The following is a 20,127-nucleotide window of genomic DNA, read 5'->3' on the forward strand; positions in this document are numbered from 1 at the left end:
TCATGCAAAAACTCAAAGGTGTGACAGTTCACAACTCAAGTTGTCAAAATTATGTACAAAAATAATCTAATCATGCTTTGAATATCACAATTAATGTGCATCAATCATGCATTAATCAAGCATCATACACGGAAAAAAAGGTTTTGTGAAGATCATTATTCATGTTATATTGTTATTGAATCTGTTTTTTTTAGGGTAAGGATGGATACTTCATTGATCAGGGCCAGAAAGGCCGAAGGTGAACAACAAATGGGCTAAAGCCCAAGTCCTGACATTTTTGCTAGACAAAAAAACTGAAAAGCCAAGTTGCAAGGTTAAATATTGGAATCCCAAGTATAAGAATGTAGAACGTCGCAAGTAATAACCAATCAAAATGGTAAGAAATCAATGGCAAATACTTGTGTAAGTGTATAACATCTCACTAGTGATGTGACAAACCCCAGAGAATTATCGGATTTAATTCAACAAGAAGACTGATATAATATCTTCTTGTTAATACCACAAACTTGTATCGTATTTTTTTTTGTTCCACTTAAAATTTAGAAGCCAAACAACAAACTACGCAAGCGAGTCTAAACAATGACAAAAAAATAACAAAAGAATTATTCAGCATTCATTCCATTTTTGTCAACCCAAGCCTTTTGTTTTTCCTCCAAGAGGTCTATTGAGAGATGCGATAGCAGGAGATTCAAGGCCCAATGATAGGCCCGCTTGTCTGAGCAGCTTGTACCAAGTAAATAAAGATATCAAATAGCATCAAAATTTAGAACACTGGGTGAAAAAATGCAATACTTGTTTTTTGTTCAAATTTTGATAGGCCCGTTTCGTCTTGATTCCCATCCAAAGGTCCAAATTTTGTCCTAGCCTTACTACTTATACATGCATCACTCACTCACTCTCACCCTCACTATGCTCACTCTCACTCTTAGTGTTATTTCTTCATTAAATCTAAATCAACCATTATTATAAGGTGTAACGTAGTGATTAGTTCACTTCATCCTTTAACTATCACATATAAAAAATGAAGCGCATATTATGATCAGATGTTTACCACTTAATGTGAGCATTCACAGCGAAAGAATTATGACCTGTTTGTTTGCAGTTTTCAAAATAGTTTTCAGTTTTTAAAAACTGAAAACCTTAGTCATTATTATCAGTATCGGACGATCATTAGATTTGACACCTCACTCATTAGAAATGTCACCCCACTTACGGAAACCCAGTTCCCAAAATATTTCGGAAATAAGGTTTCCGAAGCACTTTTTCACTCAAAAGTGGGGTGTTACATGTATTTTGCACTACAAATCACGAATTAATTTCGGAATCTAATAATTCGAAACTTGAAAATCTGAAAATTTAGGGTGTGAAATCTAATGGTTGGGGTGGCAAATCCAGCTCTCGTATCGGACTCACCCAGAAAAAAGTTAGATCAATACTACACACATTCACTTTCATCTCATCAAAGATTCCATCATTTCTCATTTCTCTCTTTATCACTACAAACAGAAAGTATCAATCGGAGAAAGAAGAAGAAGAAGAAGATGCAGTACAAGAACCTCGGGCGATCAGGCCTAAAGGTAAGCCAGCTATCCTACGGCGCATGGGTGAGTTTCGGCAACCAGCTCGACGTCAAAGAAGCCAAATCCCTCCTCCAATGCTGCCGCGACCACGGCGTCAACTTCTTCGACAACGCCGAAGTCTACGCCAACGGCCGCGCCGAGGAGATCATGGGTCAAGCCATCCGCGAGCTCGGATGGAAGCGCTCTGACATCGTCGTCTCCACCAAGATCTTCTGGGGTGGTCAAGGTCCCAACGACAAGGGTCTCTCTCGCAAGCACATCGTTGAAGGCACTCGCGCTTCGCTCAAGAGGCTTGACATGGAGTATGTTGATGTTATCTATTGTCATCGCCCTGATACTTCTACTCCGATTGAGGAAACTGTTAGGGCTATGAACTTTGTTATTGATCAGGGTTGGGCTTTCTATTGGGGGACTAGTGAGTGGTCCGCGCAGCAGATCACTGAGGCGTGGGCCGTCGCGCATCGCCTTGATCTTGTTGGGCCTATTGTGGAGCAGCCTGAGTACAATCTCTTGTCCAGGCACAAGGTGTGTGATTTGATTTTACCTGATTTGATTGGATTTTGTTAATTTTAGAAATGGTGTTGTTAATGATGTATGGATGTGTGTAGTGTTTGATTTGATTTTAGCTGATTTTGTTTGTTGGTTGAGAAATGGTGATGTTAATGATGAATGGATGTGTAGTGTGTGATTTGATTTTAGATGATTTTGTTAGGTTGAGAAATGGTGTCGTTAATGGTGAAAGGATGTGTGTAGTGTGTGATTTGATTTTAGCTGATTTTGTTAGGTTGAGAAATGATGATGATAATGATGAATGGATGTGTGTACTGTTGTGTGTGATTTGATTTTAGATGATTTTGGTAGGTTGAGAAATGATGATGTTAATGATGGATGAATGAAAATGTGTGCAGGTTGAAGCTGAGTATCTGCCACTGTATTCTAGTTATGGGATTGGACTCACTACTTGGAGTCCACTTGCATCTGGAGTTCTCACTGGCAAATACAAGAAAGGAGCTATTCCGTCTGATAGCCGTTTTGCTTTGGAGAATTACAAAGTGAGCTTAGCCCTTCTTTTCTTTTTTTGACTATTCTTTGAGGTTTTTATTGACTCTGTTTGTCTGTGTTTGTTTGGAATGAATGGTTTTGGTGATAAGAACCTGTTCCGTTTCACATAATGTCTCTTTTTTTTGTCCCCTTGTTGTAGAGATTTTTAACTACTAGGCAACGGAAAAACTAGGAGGAACAGTGATAACTAGTGAAAAAAGAGAGTGTGTGGAAAGATGGGAAAAAAGAGTTATAGCTAAATCACCCCAACAAGTTAAGCTTACCCCTAGATGTCCGAATATTTTGTTTATGAAAATGTATGTAACGAAGTATGTGTAATTCTCAACACATTTATCTTGATCACATTGGTGCACCTAGAGTGTTATTTAATACTTGGGGCGAGTTAGATAACGAAAAGAACTTGTTTCATTTGACAAAATGCTGTTTTTTTTTGTCTCCTTTGTGAAAGAGCTATGTTATTTGCTACTAGACTATGAAAAACTAGGAGTAACAAGGATCAGGATCCTCTCGAGTGGAAACTTCACATGACATAGTCATGTTGTAATTTTGTGTCTATCTTTCTCTTTATATGTAAATATGTGGGCTATAGACACAATATTGCACCTGACACTGTGATGTGACCTGAGAGGATCCTAATCTGGAGGGAGAGTGATAACTAATGAGGTTAAATAGTGTGTGAAATGATGGGAAAAATTTGTCTGACTTATTCCAGGTTAATAATCTTGTGGACTAATAATAAAAATTCAAGTAAAGAAATGCCTTAAATTGTCTTGCGAGCATATTTATCTTCTGATCACTTTGGTCCACTTATGATTGAGTTATCTAAACCTTGAGTTGGGCTAAGTCGGACCATAGAGGCATAGACCACCCTGAAAATATAGAAATTATAGAGGAAAAGAGTGAAAGAGAGAAAAATATAAACTTAGTCCAATCGCCTTATCTTATCTGATATTTGCTGTGATAATTTGTATCAATTGATGAATGGAAATGGGATTATTTTCCCCCATTTGAATGGTTACTGAATAGTTCCCCCTTTTCATGTGTGTTGCAGAACCTGGCAGCTCGTTCATTGGTTGACGATGTGCTAAAAAAGGTTGATGGTTTAAAGCCAATAGCAGATGAACTGGGTGTGCCATTAGCACAACTTGCAATTGCATGGTGTGCTAATAATCCCAATGTCTCGTCAGTTATCTGTGGCGCTACAAAGGAGTCTCAGGTTAGTTCTCACATGATCAAGATATATTTAAGGACACCATTTAGGTTGTGTGTGTATGTCATATTCTTGTCAGTGATATTTGTAAATTCTGCCTTAAGCAATAAATACTTATATCAGCTGGATAATGGTATATTAATTATTTCAGGCATTGGTGGCATTATTGATTTCAATCAAGTTACTTATTTATGTTGGGATGTGTTATGAATAACTCAATTTCATTTTAATTAATATTGTCCTGTAACTATAGGGATTTTTCAACTATGTTTATCATTAAGTAGTGAGAGTAATTTTCTTTATCAAGGGGTTATTTCCTTTTTATTTCCAAAAAGAATACTTCTAAGTTTCAGTCGCAATAGTTTGATAGCATTGCAATGTGGGAAACTGTTTGTTAAGATTATTCACTTCAGATGTCAGTGCGTATGATTCAGGATGATTGATAATATTTCCTTATTCTTCTTAGTGCTCTATACCATCTTTCCCCCCCCCCCCCTTTTCTATGCTTTTGTTCTTTTTGACGTTTGAGATTAAAAGATAAGTGCCTACTCTTCTTTTGATCATATGTGTTATATTAGTGTGGAGAGGTTTGCACATCATTTCTTAAAACGTGGTGGTTGGAGATATTCATTATTCTGTTTTCCTAATGGTATGAGGACTTTTTAGTTTGGGCTTTGAAGTGAATGAAGATAGACTTTTTAGTTTAACGCAGTCATGCTTTAAAACTACTTATTTTTCTTCGTTGGAAGAAATGGGTTCATCAATTGATAATTGAGGGAGCTGAGTGTCAAGAATTAGTCCCAATTTCAGCAAAATATCGTAACCATTTGCATTATTTAAGGGTTAATACTGATTTACTAATTAAAATTTGTGATCATTTTGCAAATTATTGTGATGTATCATGTGCGGCTCTGTCTATCATTTTAAAAAGGGTAAATAGCTGACATTTTTTATTTTTCAAATTCACTCCTCCAAAATCTCCTGGTTTGGAATCTCCTTAGTTTTATTGCATAGTTGCATCTTCAATGTCCTGTTTTTTCATTTTAGCCATACAGGGGTAAGTTTGTTCCATTGTGTTTGGAGACAACACTACTTTGATTCAGTAATCAAAGAGATCAATTTCTCACGGTTTTGATTGAAAGAGGGAAAATGGAATATCTTATTTAGTTTTCAATTGATTGTTTTAGTCTTGTAGGGCCAAATTTTGAGACCTTTTATTTACTAGAGTATGGAATGAATGTATTGTTATTTGTTAACATTTCTGTTCAATTGCTGTCTTTGGGACTCTCCGAAGTGTTGTGCTGGTGTTGAATGGTCATTTTTGGCATGGATGTGTGATTTATTTTAGTTGTGCAATAACAGATATAGGCTTTCGATTACATAACTTTGATTGAGGTTTCAACTATAGATATGAGCTTTTATCACTCAAGCACACACAAAAAGACACAATGTGTTAACTAGACAGTAGGCCCTGCTATTAGGGTTATGATAAAATCATGTAGAGTTTAGACCAGTAAAGGAAATGTAAACAAAAGAGAAAATGACTGAAAAACTGATGAACAGAGTATGGAAAATGGTACTCTGAAGTGAGCTTGTTTGTCTACCCTTAAATTTTTGTGGGTTAAGATTACATTATATTTTAAATCAAATTAACCATGGATATCCACGTCATAATGAATCTAACTAAAAGCAGAAATGAAATCGCTATTGCTTCAAAAGAGGGAGTCAGAGGGGGAAGGGGGGTTAGCTATTATTCTTGTATTTAATTTAGAAATAAGAAATGTAAACAAAATGATAATTAAAGCGAAAAAAAATCAGAATACAGTTTCTATTATGATGGGTCTAACAATTAGCATGTGAAAAATATCCTTTTTGCTTCGAGGGGGAATCCAATAAATATAATAGAGTAAATTGATGTTGAAAAAAAAAATCTGGTAAAAGTTGCTTGTGCTGTTGTGCATCATGCAGTGTTCCATTGGTGACATATTAACATGCAGTTATAAACATGGGTTTTATCATTGCAAAAAAGCTCTTGTATTGGACTGATAAATATATAATTGATGGATTAAATTGAAATGAGCAGCAAAAATATGTTCTAGTGGCATTGGTTTAAGTTTAACTTTTATATTTGATCTGTTATTATGAAGCTAGTGCTAGTTTTTGATTGAATTGAACCTGAAAAGAGGGATAAACTTTCTAAATGGTGCTTCAGTATGGAAGTAGGGTGCTTATGTATTCTAAGGAATAGTGTAGTATGCCAAGACACCCAGCATAATGACTGATCTAACCTTTTGTAGAATAATCTGATACTATAATTTTATTAAGATAGAGCTAAGAAAGGAAATTCTATTATTACACTCAACACTGATACAGAAATTCCCCGGTATTCGAGAGATTGGAACTCTCCTCCAATGACATTGATTACAATTTAAACACCCTTCTATATTCCCTCTTCCACCTATTTATATCTTTTTGCCACACTCTCTTATTATCTCTGTAACTAAAAGCTAACTGACAAACTAACAAGGGATTTTCCTAACTAACTAACTAGGGGGTTGTTAACTATCATGATCAATCACCATAATGATGATCTAACCTTTTGTAGAACGATCAACCACCATAGCCTGCTAAGTTTACATTGATTAACCAGTTAAAAGAATATAGATGGATGCGAAAGAAAAAGATATATAGTTCCTCTTGATCATACATACATACTGTGTGTTTATGGTATATGTGTACCTTATGATATTATTCAGTACTAATAAAGATGATTAGAAAGTATAATTTACATATGTGGATAAGCAGTAATAAAAAAAAAAACTTACTGCATATTAATTAGAGGTATAATTTGCACGGATGGAACTCGCCATTATAATCATATCATATTTTTCTGGTTTCTTTTGCTTGAATTCTGAAGAACATGAAAGCAATTGATGTCATTCTTAATTTGGGGTAAAACTTGCCTGTAAGAATAGACTTGGCTATTAGTATAACATTATCTTATTTCTTCTGTTTTCTTTTCTCAGATTCAAGAGAACATGAAAGCAATTGATGTCATTCCATTACTGACTCCTGCTGTGATGGAGAAGATTGAGAATGTTGTTCAAAGCAAGCCAAAGCGCCCTGATTCATATAGATGAATTGAAGGTTTTCTTTCTATCTACAAGACTACAACACAGCATATGTGCATTCAGTGGGGTCTTTATAGTCCCGGTTCACTAAGAAGTGCAAATTCATGTTCAAGTTAACTGTTGTAATTGATATGATATCCACTTGAGAGCTCCTCCTTTTCTTTGTTGTATTTTTACTTTCAGGGACTGGATTAAACTTTTTTTTTATTGGTTCACGTGATCCAAATCGATTTTAGAATATATTCCAAGGACTGAGGACTTGTCACTTAATGTGCATATGGTTTGGATTAATATATGCATATATGGCTTGGATAATTTTCGCCGTAATGTGGAAGACTTATTTGGATTTTCGGAGTCCAATTGTTTTTCTTGATCCCTGTATTTTGCTCTACGTGGTGGAATAAGGTATATTTAGTTTGGATGCCTGGAAAATGAGGGGGCAAATATTATTTCAGTCGTGGCACAGGGAACTTACCACATTCTTTCAGTCGCAACTGAACTTCCACACATGCTTCAGAGGTATCTCGAGGACCTTTATTCCTCGAACTTGAAGCAAAAGTGACCAAGTGCCCGTGGTTCCCTCAAACACCCTTGTCCCTCTCAGTGCATGAGAATTACCTAAGCATTGGAGTCACCTCCGGAACCTCTGTATGGAATCTATAATTTTGTGTTCTGTAGGGATGATGTTCCCAATTTTCTTGGGTGTCTCCAAACGTCTCTACAAGCTAGAATGTGTTACGGCTGATCGATGCATTTCTACTCAAAACTGCTCTTGAGTAAGGTTGGCCTTTGTCTTTATTTTTATTTTTGATATTGGGGAGGGCTTAAGCCCATAAACTACAAAAGTCTAAGGGAGTGGAGGGGACTCCCGTTACATTATTCCTCAAGAGACACCCAAGAAAATTGGGAACATCATCCCTACAGAACACAAAATTATAGATTCCATGTCCATGCTTTGCTAACCTAACAGCACAAAAATTAGCTTCCCGCACCACATGATGGAAAGTCACAAACCAGTTTTGAGAAGCAAGATTGGAAATTTCTCCAATTATGTCAGCATAGGGGTGGCTTGCAGGGCAATAAATAGCCAGCAACTTGTATGCTTCCTTAGAATCCGTTTCAACTTCAAGTTCCGTGAGCTTCAGCTCATGTGCCAATCTCAAGCTCAAGCCCTTGACATTTGCCTTTATGTTTAAGGTATGTCTTAATTCGAAATTCCAGTATCAATAGGTTGAAAGTGGGTTTGATAAATGTGTTTTCAAAGTTTTTTTGAAAGTAAATGTGTTTTCAAAGTTACAATAACATGATGGTAGAGAGTTAAAAAAAAAAAAGCAAATGTACATTTAAAGTCAGACATTAGTCATAACCTAATACTTGCCAATCTCAAGCTAGTGATCACATCACTTGCCCAAAATGTAGTCACATCCCCATTATTTTGAAAAATATCCACGACATTAATGCAATTTTTTTTTTGAAAATGAGTCAATTCAATTAAGAAAGAACGTTAGGCATGGAAGCCATTACATCGGACTGGACAAAGCCAAGCAACTGTTGAGGACATTCCTCAAGCCAAACAACATCACCAAAACTAAAAGAGAGTTTAGCCAAAGCATCGGCGACACTATTGCCGGTACGCCGCACAAAAGAAAACGAAAAAACATCAAAACTAGAAAGCAAAACCCGACAATCCAAAATCAAGGAATCCAAAATAGAGCAACCACCTGAACGCTTCCAAGCATCAAATAAAGGGAGACAATCTGTCTCACAGATAACACGTCGAAAACCAAGATCCCGAGCCATGCCGAGGGACCATCGCAAGCACAACGCTTCAGCCACTGTGGGAGAAGGAGAGGGACCAAGGGAAGAGCAGGCCGTGGCAAGTACCTCACCGCGAGAGTTCCGCGTCACAAAACCCAGCCCTGTACCACCAAACCGCTCCACCGCTGCGTCGAAATTGATCTTGAAAATACCAAGAGGAGGGCGCAACCAGGTTGCTTGGAGGTGACGGGAAGGAGCAGCTGCTGTAACCACCATATCAGGGAGGGGGAGAAGAGAATCAGCATACCGCAGGACCTGTTCCACTGTCATCGGAGATGAGCGAAAAAGAAGCTCATTTCGAGCGTGCCAAACCGCATACATCAATGTGAGCAATGTGCCTAGCTGCTCCTGATCTGAAACCTGCATAAAACCAGCAAGGAACTCGTGGACATGGCACTCATTTTGCAGCCGGAGACCCAGCGAACTCGCGAACCAGATCGGGCGCACCTCGGGGCAAAACAGCAACGCGTGCTGCACGGTTTCTGGACCTGTGAGGCACCGAGGACATAGCGAATCAGATACCAGCCCACGAGCATGGAGAGAGACACGCACAGGAAGTATGCCAAGGCATGCTCTCCACCCCGTCTCGCGGCACCGAGGCAACGCCGCAGCCTTCCATAACTTCTTCCAATCTGCAGCAAGTAAGGACGACACTGTCGAGGAAGACACCACATCATTGTTGGACAAGGAGCGGAGGAATTGATAACCAGACTTTGTAGTGTAGTTCCCATCCACTGTCAATGGCCAACGAAAGACATCCACTTGAGGAGACAAAGTCAAAGGCGTCCAATATTGCATGGGCTGTAGGAGGGCTGCAAATATATTCTACAAGTTGTCTGTTCCACACCAAAGTACCTGGCAGCATGAGATCAGCAACAGACACCACACCAAATTGTTGAGCCAATTCAGCACTATAGACCATAGGGACCGAAGTGGGAACCCATTTGTCATTCCAAGCATTAATATCTCTTCCATTACCCACAGTCCACATACCCCCTTGATCAAACATATCTCCAGTACGGACAATGCTTGACCATGCATAGCTTGGTCTATACCCCCGCTTTGCTCCATGGAGTGAGCTTCTAGGGAAATAAATTGCCTTATAAACTCTCCCAAGCAAGGAATCAGGTTGGGATTTTAAACGCCACCAATTTTTGGCTACTAAAGCTTTATTAAACATTTTAAAATCACGGAAACCAAGCCTGCCATGATCCTTTGCCCGACACAACGCCTTCCAACTAAGGCAGTGCATGCTTCGTTTGGTAACATCACCTCCCCAATAAAAACGACTAATCATACCCTCGATCTGAGAACAAATGCCATCCGGTAACATAAAACAAGACATGACATATGAAGGGATGGATTGGGCCACCGCTTTCACAAGAACCTCTCTTCCAGCACGAGAGAGAGACTTCTCCTTCCAAACACGGTCCTTGACAAAATTAAATATTTGGGTCTTTGATTTCCCAATAATGGTAGGGAGCCCAAGGTATTTATCATAGCTCTCAACTGCCTTTACATTCAATAGCTGTCTAAGCTCATGGAAACAATTTTCAGGCACATTTCGGCTACATGAGAGCATGGACTTGTCAAGATTAATGACTTGACCAGAAGCTTGTTCATAAGTGGCAAGGATTGCCTTGATTGACATTGCCTCTTGCACCGTTGCCCGGGCAAAGATTACACTGTCATCTGCAAACAACAAATGTGAAATTACGGGTGCCGATCGGGCAACTTTAACACCATGTAAAGATGACGCCATTACGACCTTATTAATAAGGGCTGAAAAAACTTCCCCACACAAAATAAACAGATAAGGTGATAGGGGATCCCCTTGCCTGAGCCCACGAAAGGGCTTAAAAGGACTCTGGGGAGCACCATTCAACAAAATAGAGAACTCAACTGTCGTGACACACGCCATGATTAGGCTAACCCAATTGGGGGGAAACCCCATTTAGTCCAACACACTCGCCAAAAAAGGCCATTCAACTCGATCATAAGCTTTTGACATATCAAGTTTAAGAGCCATCATTCCATTACGACCACTAATTTTCTTCTTCATGTAATGAAAGCACTCGAACGCCACCAAGGCATTATCCGTGATCAAACGACCCGGGACAAAAGCAGTCTGAGACTCGCATATAATATCAGGCAATATTTGTTTGAGCCTATTCGCCAAGGTCTTAGTGATAATTTTGAAAATGACATTACAAAGACTTATGGGCCTAAACTGGTTCGCATGCATAGGTTTTTTAACTTTTGGAATTAAAACAAGAAAAGTTTTATTGATAATACCTAGTGAAATACCGCCATGAAGGACCGCAAGACAAAAGTTGGAGACATCCTCACCAATAATAGGCCAAAATTTTTGGTAAAATAGTGCTGGCAACCCATCACACCCTGGAGCTTTTGTTGGGTGCATTTGGAACAAAGCTTCCTCCACCTCCTCCTTGTCAAACGGCCGGGAAAGAATATGGAGATGGTGAGGCTTAACCCTATCGGCCACAAGGGACGTGACTGACACCAAATTAACTGGTCCACTCGAAGTGAAGAGAGACATGAAATAATCCACCAAAACCCCGTAAATATCCTTGTCTTCCACCATTGTACGACCATTTTCATCCTTTAGCTCTTCAATCAGATTCCGCTTTCGTCTCTGGGTAGCTTTTGTGTGGAAAAAATTTGTGTTTTTATCGCCATGGCGAAGCCAATTTGCCCTTGACCTTTGGCACCAAATCACCTCCTCCTGTTCAAGAAGGACATCTAACTGGCTCTCAATCTCTGCTGTCTCCGCAAGCACACTCTCTGTTTGAGTATATTTCTGAAGAGCCTCCAACCTGGACTTTAAGTATGCCACCTTCTTTGGAACATCTCCATATTTGTCACGTCCCCACTCATCAAGGGAGCCACCAACTGCTGAAATTTTTGACACAATATCTGGTCCCGTGCGATTCCATGATTCCGCTACCACCTCAGCACATTCCTCACCACTCTGGAGCCAAAGTTCTTCGAAACGGAACATACGAACCTTAGGCCTATGGTCTGATCGCCGACGAGTACCACAAGAAAGAAGAATAGGATTATGATCCGAACGGTACCTCGGGAGGTGAGCCACAGTAGTAACCGGCCAAAGTTCTGTCCACCTGTCGTTGACAAGAGCATAGTCAAGCCTCTCCTCAATGGTATGAGGGGTCTTCCTCTTATTGGACCACGTGTACCTATAACCTGAATAAACAACATCATGAAGGCCGCAATATGAAATTGCATCCAGCGCCACTTGAATATGGGCCATGTCCGCTGAGTTTCCCCCACATTTATCCGTAGGGCTCAGAATATCATTAAAGTCCCCAATGCAAAGCCACGGGACTGAATCATCAGGCTTGAAATTTTTTATCATTTGCCAAGTACGCCATTTGTTCTGATCATCAGGCCACCCATAAACTGCAAGAACCTGCATATGAGAATTAGAATCAGGATATTCAATTAAAAATAAAATATGATTAATGGAGGAGTGAACTATGGTGATATCAATTCCTTCTCCCCAAAAAAGACACAAACCACCCGCTCTTGAGCGGCCTGAACCATTACACTGGGAAAAAATTTCCCAAGCCACCAAGACCTCTTAAAGAAGACATTTCACTGACGGAACGACGAGTCTCCATAGCGAAAACTATGTCAGGATTAATTGGATTAATTGATAAACACTAGAAACAATTTTTTTTTTGTTTATTAGAGGAAGACGATTAAGAGACAATTTATTCCCTGTTTAGTGAAAATTAAAACATACGAGTCTTTTATGAAAAAAATAAAATAAAAGACCATATTTGGAATAAAATCTGTAAGATGTTCTCACTATTTCCATCAATAGTGGTTTGGCTTTTGACCAGATACACAATTTCCCATTTAGGCTTTTAGTATGAATGGATGAATGAAAGAGTTTATCCACATGCATGCATACGTGTCCCTTACGGAGCAATTTTAATTGATTAAACTTTAAAGTGGCACGCATCCCAAATTTCAGACACTTACTCCCAACTTGCTTTTATAATATTCCATTTTTAATTATTATTATTATTATTATCTCCTACTACTACATTTTTGTTATTTTAGTATACTATTTATCATCATTACTATTACTATTGCAACATAAACGTCATCGTTGTCATCGTGAAATGTCCATACGATTACGATACCATATTATCTCCTACATTTTTGTTTTTTAGTATACTATTTATTTATTTATTTATCATCATTACTATTATAGTAAATGAATATCCGAAATTCCTTAGTAGTAATTAAATTAATTAACATAAAAATGATATATTTATTTTATTTTAATATTTTCCTTTTCCTTCCTGACACAGCAACGCTGCAAGCATAAATAGAAGGAAGTGAAGAGTTATCATCTCTCAAATTTCTTTGTATCTGCAGCATATTCTGTTCGATTCGAATTTCACGGAACATGGAGAAAGCCATCAACAGACAAAACGTTCTTCTTCAACATCTCAACCCTTCTTCCGTTTCGATCTACTCCACCAACCCTGATTCATCATCACCGACCTCCCTCTATGTCAGTATCATTTGAATTTTCTGTTAATCAATCACTTGTTTCGCAATCGTGTGAGAATTTGCTTCCTTCATTCATTCATTCACAATTTTGTTCAATACTTTATTTGATCTTGAATTTAATTATGTTATTCATATTCATTGGAATTGGAATATGTAGCTATTTATTTTGATATATGCAGATCAAATTCATACCATAAGGTCATGTTAAATTTTAATGTGTGGGGATTTATTCCTGTGTGTATCGAAACTAGGTGTATATGTCATCGAATGATAGCTCAGGCGGTTAGAGTTAGGGGACATATGAGTCGGGTGGGGAGGTCCATAGAAGGGTGCAATTTATCTTTCCGATGTACTAAAAAGAAATCTAGGTGTATTTCATGTCGTGTAGATTGAAGTGGTCATTATGAATTTTTGAATGTATGTTGAACATTTGAATTTGATCACCAGGCTTCAGCATGTGCCGCGGGGGACAGTGCTGCATATTTAAGGCCGTCTGGATTTGGGGACGATGTAGTGATTGTGGCGTAAGTTCACCTCTTGATCAGATGAAATTATGTGTTTGTTCTATTTGATAATATGTAGAGTTCAGCTATGAATTGTGAGCATTCTTGTTTCAAATGGGAAATTATGTATTTGCAGTGCTTATCGGACTGCGCTTTGCAAAGCGAAACGCGGTGGTTTCAAGGACACTCATGCTGATGATCTACTAGCTCCTGTTTTGAAGGTTTTATTCATTTTTTATTTGCATTGGAAATTTTAAGTGAGGTCAAATGAATAACTGCTGTTTGTAAGCAATGATGGTCTATGTATGTATGTTTACTGTGTATGTGTATCTACATGAAAGTGATGTTGAGGTTTCATTGTAGGCTGTAGTAGAGAAAACCAACGTGAACCCAAGTGAAGTTGGCGACATTATTGTCGGTAGTGTACTGGCACCTGGGTCTCAAAGAGCTAGTGAATGCCGAATGGCTGCATTTTATGCTGGTTTTCCTGGTATACGTCTTTAATAATTTGCATTTGTGAACCTGATATATGATTCTGGTTTGTGATTTACGTGTGGTTTTTTTCTCCCCGTGCAGAAACTGTGCCTATTAGGACAGTTAATAGGCAATGCTCATCTGGGCTCCAGGCTGTCGCTGATGTAGCTGCTGCTATTAAGGCTGGATTCTATGACATTGGTAAAGGATGCATCAAACTGCTTTGTCCTTCTTGTAAACGCTACAACTTTTAATATTTTGTGTTACCATTAACTATTTTGTTCAGGTATTGGTGCTGGTTTGGAATCTATGACATCTAATCCAATGGGGTGGGAGGGATCTGTGAATCCTAAAGTATTTGTTCCTCTTTTTCTTACTTCATCTCCCTTGTCTTGTTATTGTTTATATTTTGGTTTCAAGAAATAAAACCTTGAAATGGTTAGAAGGTCCTGATATTTACTACTGTGCTGTCACAGGTAAAAGAATTCGAACAAGCCCAAAACTGCCTTCTTCCAATGGGGATTACCTCTGAAAATGTTGCGCATCGCTTTGGGGTTTCAAGGAAAGAACAAGATCAGGCTGCAGTAAGTTGGATATATCTTTTAATGCAGCACTAAGTTCTATATTTAATTTTAGCAACTCTTGACTGAATCATCTTAACAATAATATTGGTAGGTTGAGTCTCACAGGCGAGCTGCTGCTGCTACTGCTGCTGGTAAATTTAAAGATGAAATTATACCAGTTACCACCAAGGTATTTTCCACTACATTCATTTAATCTTTCTTCAGGGTATTAGGTGCTAAATAAGACTTCTGTTCAATAGATTGTAGACCCAAAAACTGGTGAGGAGAAATCTGTCACCATATCCGTTGATGATGGAATTCGACCTAATGCAACAGTATCTGATCTAGCAAAGCTTAAACCTGTGTTCAAGAAAGATGGAACCACCACTGCTGGTATAAGATCATAAAAATGAGTTTCATTTCCTCATATTCTTTCTAGTTATACATCTTCTTTATTCATTTGATGCCTGTGTTTCAGGTAATTCTAGCCAAGTGAGTGATGGTGCTGGAGCTGTTCTGCTGATGAAAAGAAGTGTTGCAATGCAGAAGGGGCTTCCAATCCTTGGTGTATTCAGGTATCCAATTAGAAGCTGTATTACTTGACACAATTTATATACTGATTTCAAATTTTCATGACACATGCTCGAATAAGGAAGGCCCAATAGATTCCCCTCCTCTTTCAACTTGAAGACAGAGACTACAAAAATGTTGAGCATGAATTATGTATGATTATTCAGGACAACTATTAGATCAGTAGTAATTCGTAAGAGTAATGTACTTTTTCTTTATCGTTGTGGGCCTTTGGCCATACAACATAAAATATATTTCACCAGATTTCGTTTTTTTTATTTCCTTCTTACAGTTGGTCTATTTAAATATTCTTTAAGTTATGAGGTTGGTACTAGCTTTCTTGCCCACTACACTAGTAATTTGACATTATTCACCTTGGAGTGCTTGATTCAGAGCCTAACAGCACATGTCTCACTATACCATTATCAAAAAAATATGCATTGACAAATTCCTGTTTTCTTAATTATTTATATTCCATCTGAAAAGTCATTAAACTGAAGATATTATTTGATCACGGTCATGCAGGACTTTTGCTGCTGTTGGTGTTGACCCTGCTGTCATGGGTGTTGGCCCAGCTGCTGCAATTCCAGTTGCGGTGAAGGCTGCAGGTCTAGAGCTTGACGATATTGATCTTTTTGAAATAAATGAGGTATTTAACTAATATGGTTGTCTTACTTTCCTCTGTTCTCTAGTTGAAATAAATGAGGGATTTAACTAACATAGTTGTCTTACTTTCCTCTGTTCTCTAGTTGTCTTTGTACTCACTTTAATGATTTGTACATATTCAGGCTTTTGCTTCCCAGTTTGTGTATTGCCGTAACAAACTAGGGCTTGATCTAGAAAAGATCAATGTTAATGGAGGTGCAATGGCAATTGGACATCCTCTGGGGGCAACAGGTATATACTGCAACTTCTATTCTCACATTCCAAAAGCAACAGTGCCACTGCTGATTACTAAAGCATTAGAATCTCTAATACCTGTATCCTATTAATTTTGAAAGTTGCCCATATGTATGCAAGATAGATCTTGTCTGGAGCTTAAATAGACAGTACCCATATAGAAATATTTACTGCTAAAGACTTACAAAGATCAGAGAAAAAACATGCAAATATAAAAATTTTGAAACATGTTGACAGTGGAAACCAATGATTTAAACTTGCTTTATCTGACAAGCTAGTCTCGGTTCGGGTGGTTAGACCAGTTAAGGCTTTCTTAGTTTTTAAGGCAAAATGAGAAAATCAGGACTTGAATTTGGATCCGTGGGATGTGAAGTGAATGGTATGACACCAAAACAACTAATGTCGAAGGTTAATCTGCTCGTAATATGGCATATATTAATTTTCTTTATCATCAAGCACAAATATAACTTACTTTCGAGCTTGGATCTATGTTATGTGATACTGGGCATTATTATTGTCTTCTAAGCATGTTTTTGGAATTTTTCGTTTTTTGTGGTAGGTGCTCGATGTGTAGCAACTCTGTTGCATGAAATGAAGCGACGTGGCAGGGATTGTCGATTTGGAGTTATATCTATGTGCATAGGTGAGTACGTTGTTACTATGCATGTGTGCATGAGTGTGGTGCTTGAACATATTGCCATTAGAGTGAGCTCAAGCAGTTATGGAAATAAGCGCTTGTTCATAAGCTAATTTGAGAAACTTATAGGTAGGTTAGAACTAAAAGCATAAATGCTTATTCATAAGCAAATTTGAACAAGGTATAAAGTAAACTTCAAACAGGTTATAGGGAGGCCATAAGCTATTTACATAAGTACTCTCAAACACTTGCATGTATATGCTATAATATAAGCTCAAGTAAGCTGTTTCAAACGGGGTCTTAGTAATTGGTTATTGTCTATTGTGAGCAGGTACTGGAATGGGTGCAGCTGCTGTGTTTGAGAGAGGTGATGGTGTTGATGAGCTTCGCAATGCCCGAAAAGTGGACAACCTTCATTTATCCAAGGATGCTCCCTATAAATAGTTACTTCATACTCACTTTACTTGGTCATCAATTCAGAAATCAAAATAAAGCTTTGTTCTATGACAGTGAAAATATCAAATCACTTGTCAAGGATTTCATCATTTTTATTCATAATAGACTTATTAGTCTGTGAGTTATTCTTGTTTTGACCTTACCAGCCGACTCCTGTATTGGTTAGAAATTATTGTTTGAAAGAAAACTAAAATGGAATAGCATTTGTTTCAGTTATTATCCCCTAACAAAAGTTTAATATTGGTTGCTTGCAAAAGGGCAACTGGAAGGGAATGAAGTGATTAATAACTTAGGGGAAGTTTCTTTCTTGAAATTGGAAAGGCCAAAATTGTTTAGTAATATAATAACTTCATTTTACCCTTTCTAAATGAAAATGACTACTGCAGTCCTGCTGAGGTTTTCACAAAGATGAGCATGGAGGTTTTTATAATGATATCAAATCATTTAGTCATAATTGACATTCAACATGGGTCATCAATTCTAAAAATTGGAAAACGAATTCACATAAAAGAAAGCTTAATACAAATTAAGTAATGCATATAAGGTGCCAAATCTATAACATTGTTACCAAGAATCACATTAATCAAGCAAAATATCAAGAACAAGTACGAAAAAAGTGTTACATGAAGCGAAAAAGTGCTAAGCAACAACGCTGAGCGTCAACAACATAGTTCTAATGAATTTGTCAAACCTAACTAGCGTCAGTGGATGCTATATTTGCTGAACCTCTCATTGACAGGAACAAATCAACCTTGGGTTCACCATATGTGGCTATTCCCCTAGCCTTGGCAGTAAAATAAACTTCTAATTTAGTTCTTATAAGTTGGACCAGAGGTAGTAGAAATTTAAATATTGATTAAAGAAACAGAATAAAGACTTAAACCACAAATTGGTCTCTGTGTTTGTCTCACCGTCTGAGGTTGGTCCCCCCTCTCAATTTTTTTAGCAAAGGCTTAATTGCACTTTTGGTCCCCTAACTTTGTCTTTTCTGCGAAAACCGTCTCCCAACTAAGCAATTAGCAAAAAACATCCCTGAAGTTACCCTCCGTTATCACATGTGGTCCCTTTAGTATTTTTTCCATCCAAAATGTAACAGAATGAGGGATCAAAAATGCAATTAAGTTGACCAAATGAAAAATTGGGGGACCAAAAGTGCAGGTCACGGTGGTGAAGAAGTTGACTTAATTGCACGTTTGGTCCCTCAAACCGTTAGATTCTAGATGAAAAATACGAAAGAGACCAAATGTGTTAACTGAGGGTAACTTTGAGGATGCTTTTTGCTAATTTCTTAGTTGGGGACGATTTTCACAAAAAAAGCAAAGTTGGGAGACCAAAAGTGTAATTAAACCTTTAGCAAATGGTCCTCACATTTGTACAACATTTCTAATAAGTTCTAACTGGAGGTCGGAGCTCCAGTGAGTGATCACATATCATGCTGATTGGATTAATGAAGCCTACGTGAAATTAAAAAAAAAAATCAATCCATCGTCATCTCCTTTTTTTCTCTCTCTATCCTTCATCGTCATATTCTTCTTCCCAAAACTTAAAATATTCAACCCAAAATCACAATCTATTTTCTCCTTTTCTCTTCTCCACCACCATCATCAATCAAACCCAAAAATAGTCCTAAACCCATGAAAACATCTCACATGCTAGAAAAATTGGTAGCTTACATCATCAAAGATCATGTAACCCAGATTCTTGTTTTTGAAAAATTCAATAATATCATTAAATAGATCATGTACAAAATGAATCAAAAGCCCTCAAATCTCATAACTTATATAGAAGTGCAATATAATGGAGCTAGCCATAGGTGAAAAAAGAAAAACTCAGTAATTCAAGTATAAAAATGTTACATTAAACTGACACCATTGATCTAAAGATGGGTAACGAAAAACCCAGTAACTCATCCTTTCAATTTCTTTTCCAGAATCACCTTATGTCTAGAATCTTCATCTTTGTCTTCAAAACCCCAATCAAGATGCACAACAACCCCAAGCTCACATATCTGAATTTGAAAATGAAGCAAGAGCAAAATCAATGTGTGAAACCAGTTCCCAACCCACAACCCAAAACCCAGAACTCATAACCACCACCCACCGTAATTCCGCCCATCGCAACCCATAACCAAGAACCCTCAAGAATCAACAAAGAAATTGCCAGACAAAACTCCCTTGCTGAACTCACGCGCTTGATCCTGTCGCTACTCCCGTAGATCCGAAACAAGAAATGGAACTTTCAATGTCGATATTTGTGTTAGAGTTTGGTGTTGAAGATGGCGAAGGAATCGGAATGCATACTGGTGGCAGGCGAGCAATTCATCATCCATCGCACACAGTCGTCGTACCTGGTTGGCTATCTTTGATCTCACCGTCATTCTCTTCAATCTGAACGAAGAGCAGGCAAGGAAAGCAGGTGACGGGAGGCAGACCTAAAACTTGGGCATTTTCTTCCTTCTTGTTTTTCTCCATGGTCCATGCTCTGCCTAGAAGAAGAGACATTGGCTAGTGGTTGGTGGTGGTGGCTTGGTAATGGAGTTTGTTTGTGGTGGTGGCGGTTGGATTTGGGGGTGATGAGGATGGAGAAGACGAAGAATATGATCTATGAATGAAGAAAGGAAAGAAAGAAAATTGGGGAAGAAAAGTAAAGAGAAG

The 20,127-nt window shown here is 38.1% G+C and overlaps 2 protein-coding genes across 2 annotated transcripts; both read left to right on the top strand.

The window, feature by feature from the left end:
• The first annotated feature begins 1,445 nt into the window (after nucleotides 1–1,445).
• LOC130723296 (probable voltage-gated potassium channel subunit beta) lies at nucleotides 1,446–7,356 on the top strand. Its single transcript, XM_057574289.1, has 4 exons — nucleotides 1,446–2,105; nucleotides 2,489–2,632; nucleotides 3,694–3,858; nucleotides 6,879–7,356. The coding sequence occupies exons 1-4, from the start codon at nucleotides 1,542–1,544 to the stop codon at nucleotides 6,990–6,992; spliced, it is 987 nt and encodes a 328-aa protein (XP_057430272.1). The 5' UTR covers nucleotides 1,446–1,541; the 3' UTR covers nucleotides 6,993–7,356.
• Nucleotides 7,357–13,171: 5,815 nt separating this feature from the next.
• Nucleotides 13,172–17,685, top strand: LOC130723129 (3-ketoacyl-CoA thiolase 2, peroxisomal). Its single transcript, XM_057574085.1, has 14 exons — nucleotides 13,172–13,371; nucleotides 13,818–13,894; nucleotides 14,010–14,094; nucleotides 14,237–14,363; nucleotides 14,450–14,548; nucleotides 14,634–14,701; nucleotides 14,824–14,931; nucleotides 15,023–15,100; nucleotides 15,171–15,303; nucleotides 15,389–15,485; nucleotides 16,006–16,129; nucleotides 16,269–16,377; nucleotides 16,940–17,023; nucleotides 17,349–17,685. The coding sequence occupies exons 1-14, from the start codon at nucleotides 13,264–13,266 to the stop codon at nucleotides 17,459–17,461; spliced, it is 1,410 nt and encodes a 469-aa protein (XP_057430068.1). The 5' UTR covers nucleotides 13,172–13,263; the 3' UTR covers nucleotides 17,462–17,685.
• Nucleotides 17,686–20,127: the final 2,442 nt, after the last annotated feature.

Source organism: Lotus japonicus, chromosome 6, assembly GCF_012489685.1.
Source record: "Lotus japonicus ecotype B-129 chromosome 6, LjGifu_v1.2".
Lineage (NCBI taxonomy): Eukaryota > Viridiplantae > Streptophyta > Magnoliopsida > Fabales > Fabaceae > Lotus > Lotus japonicus.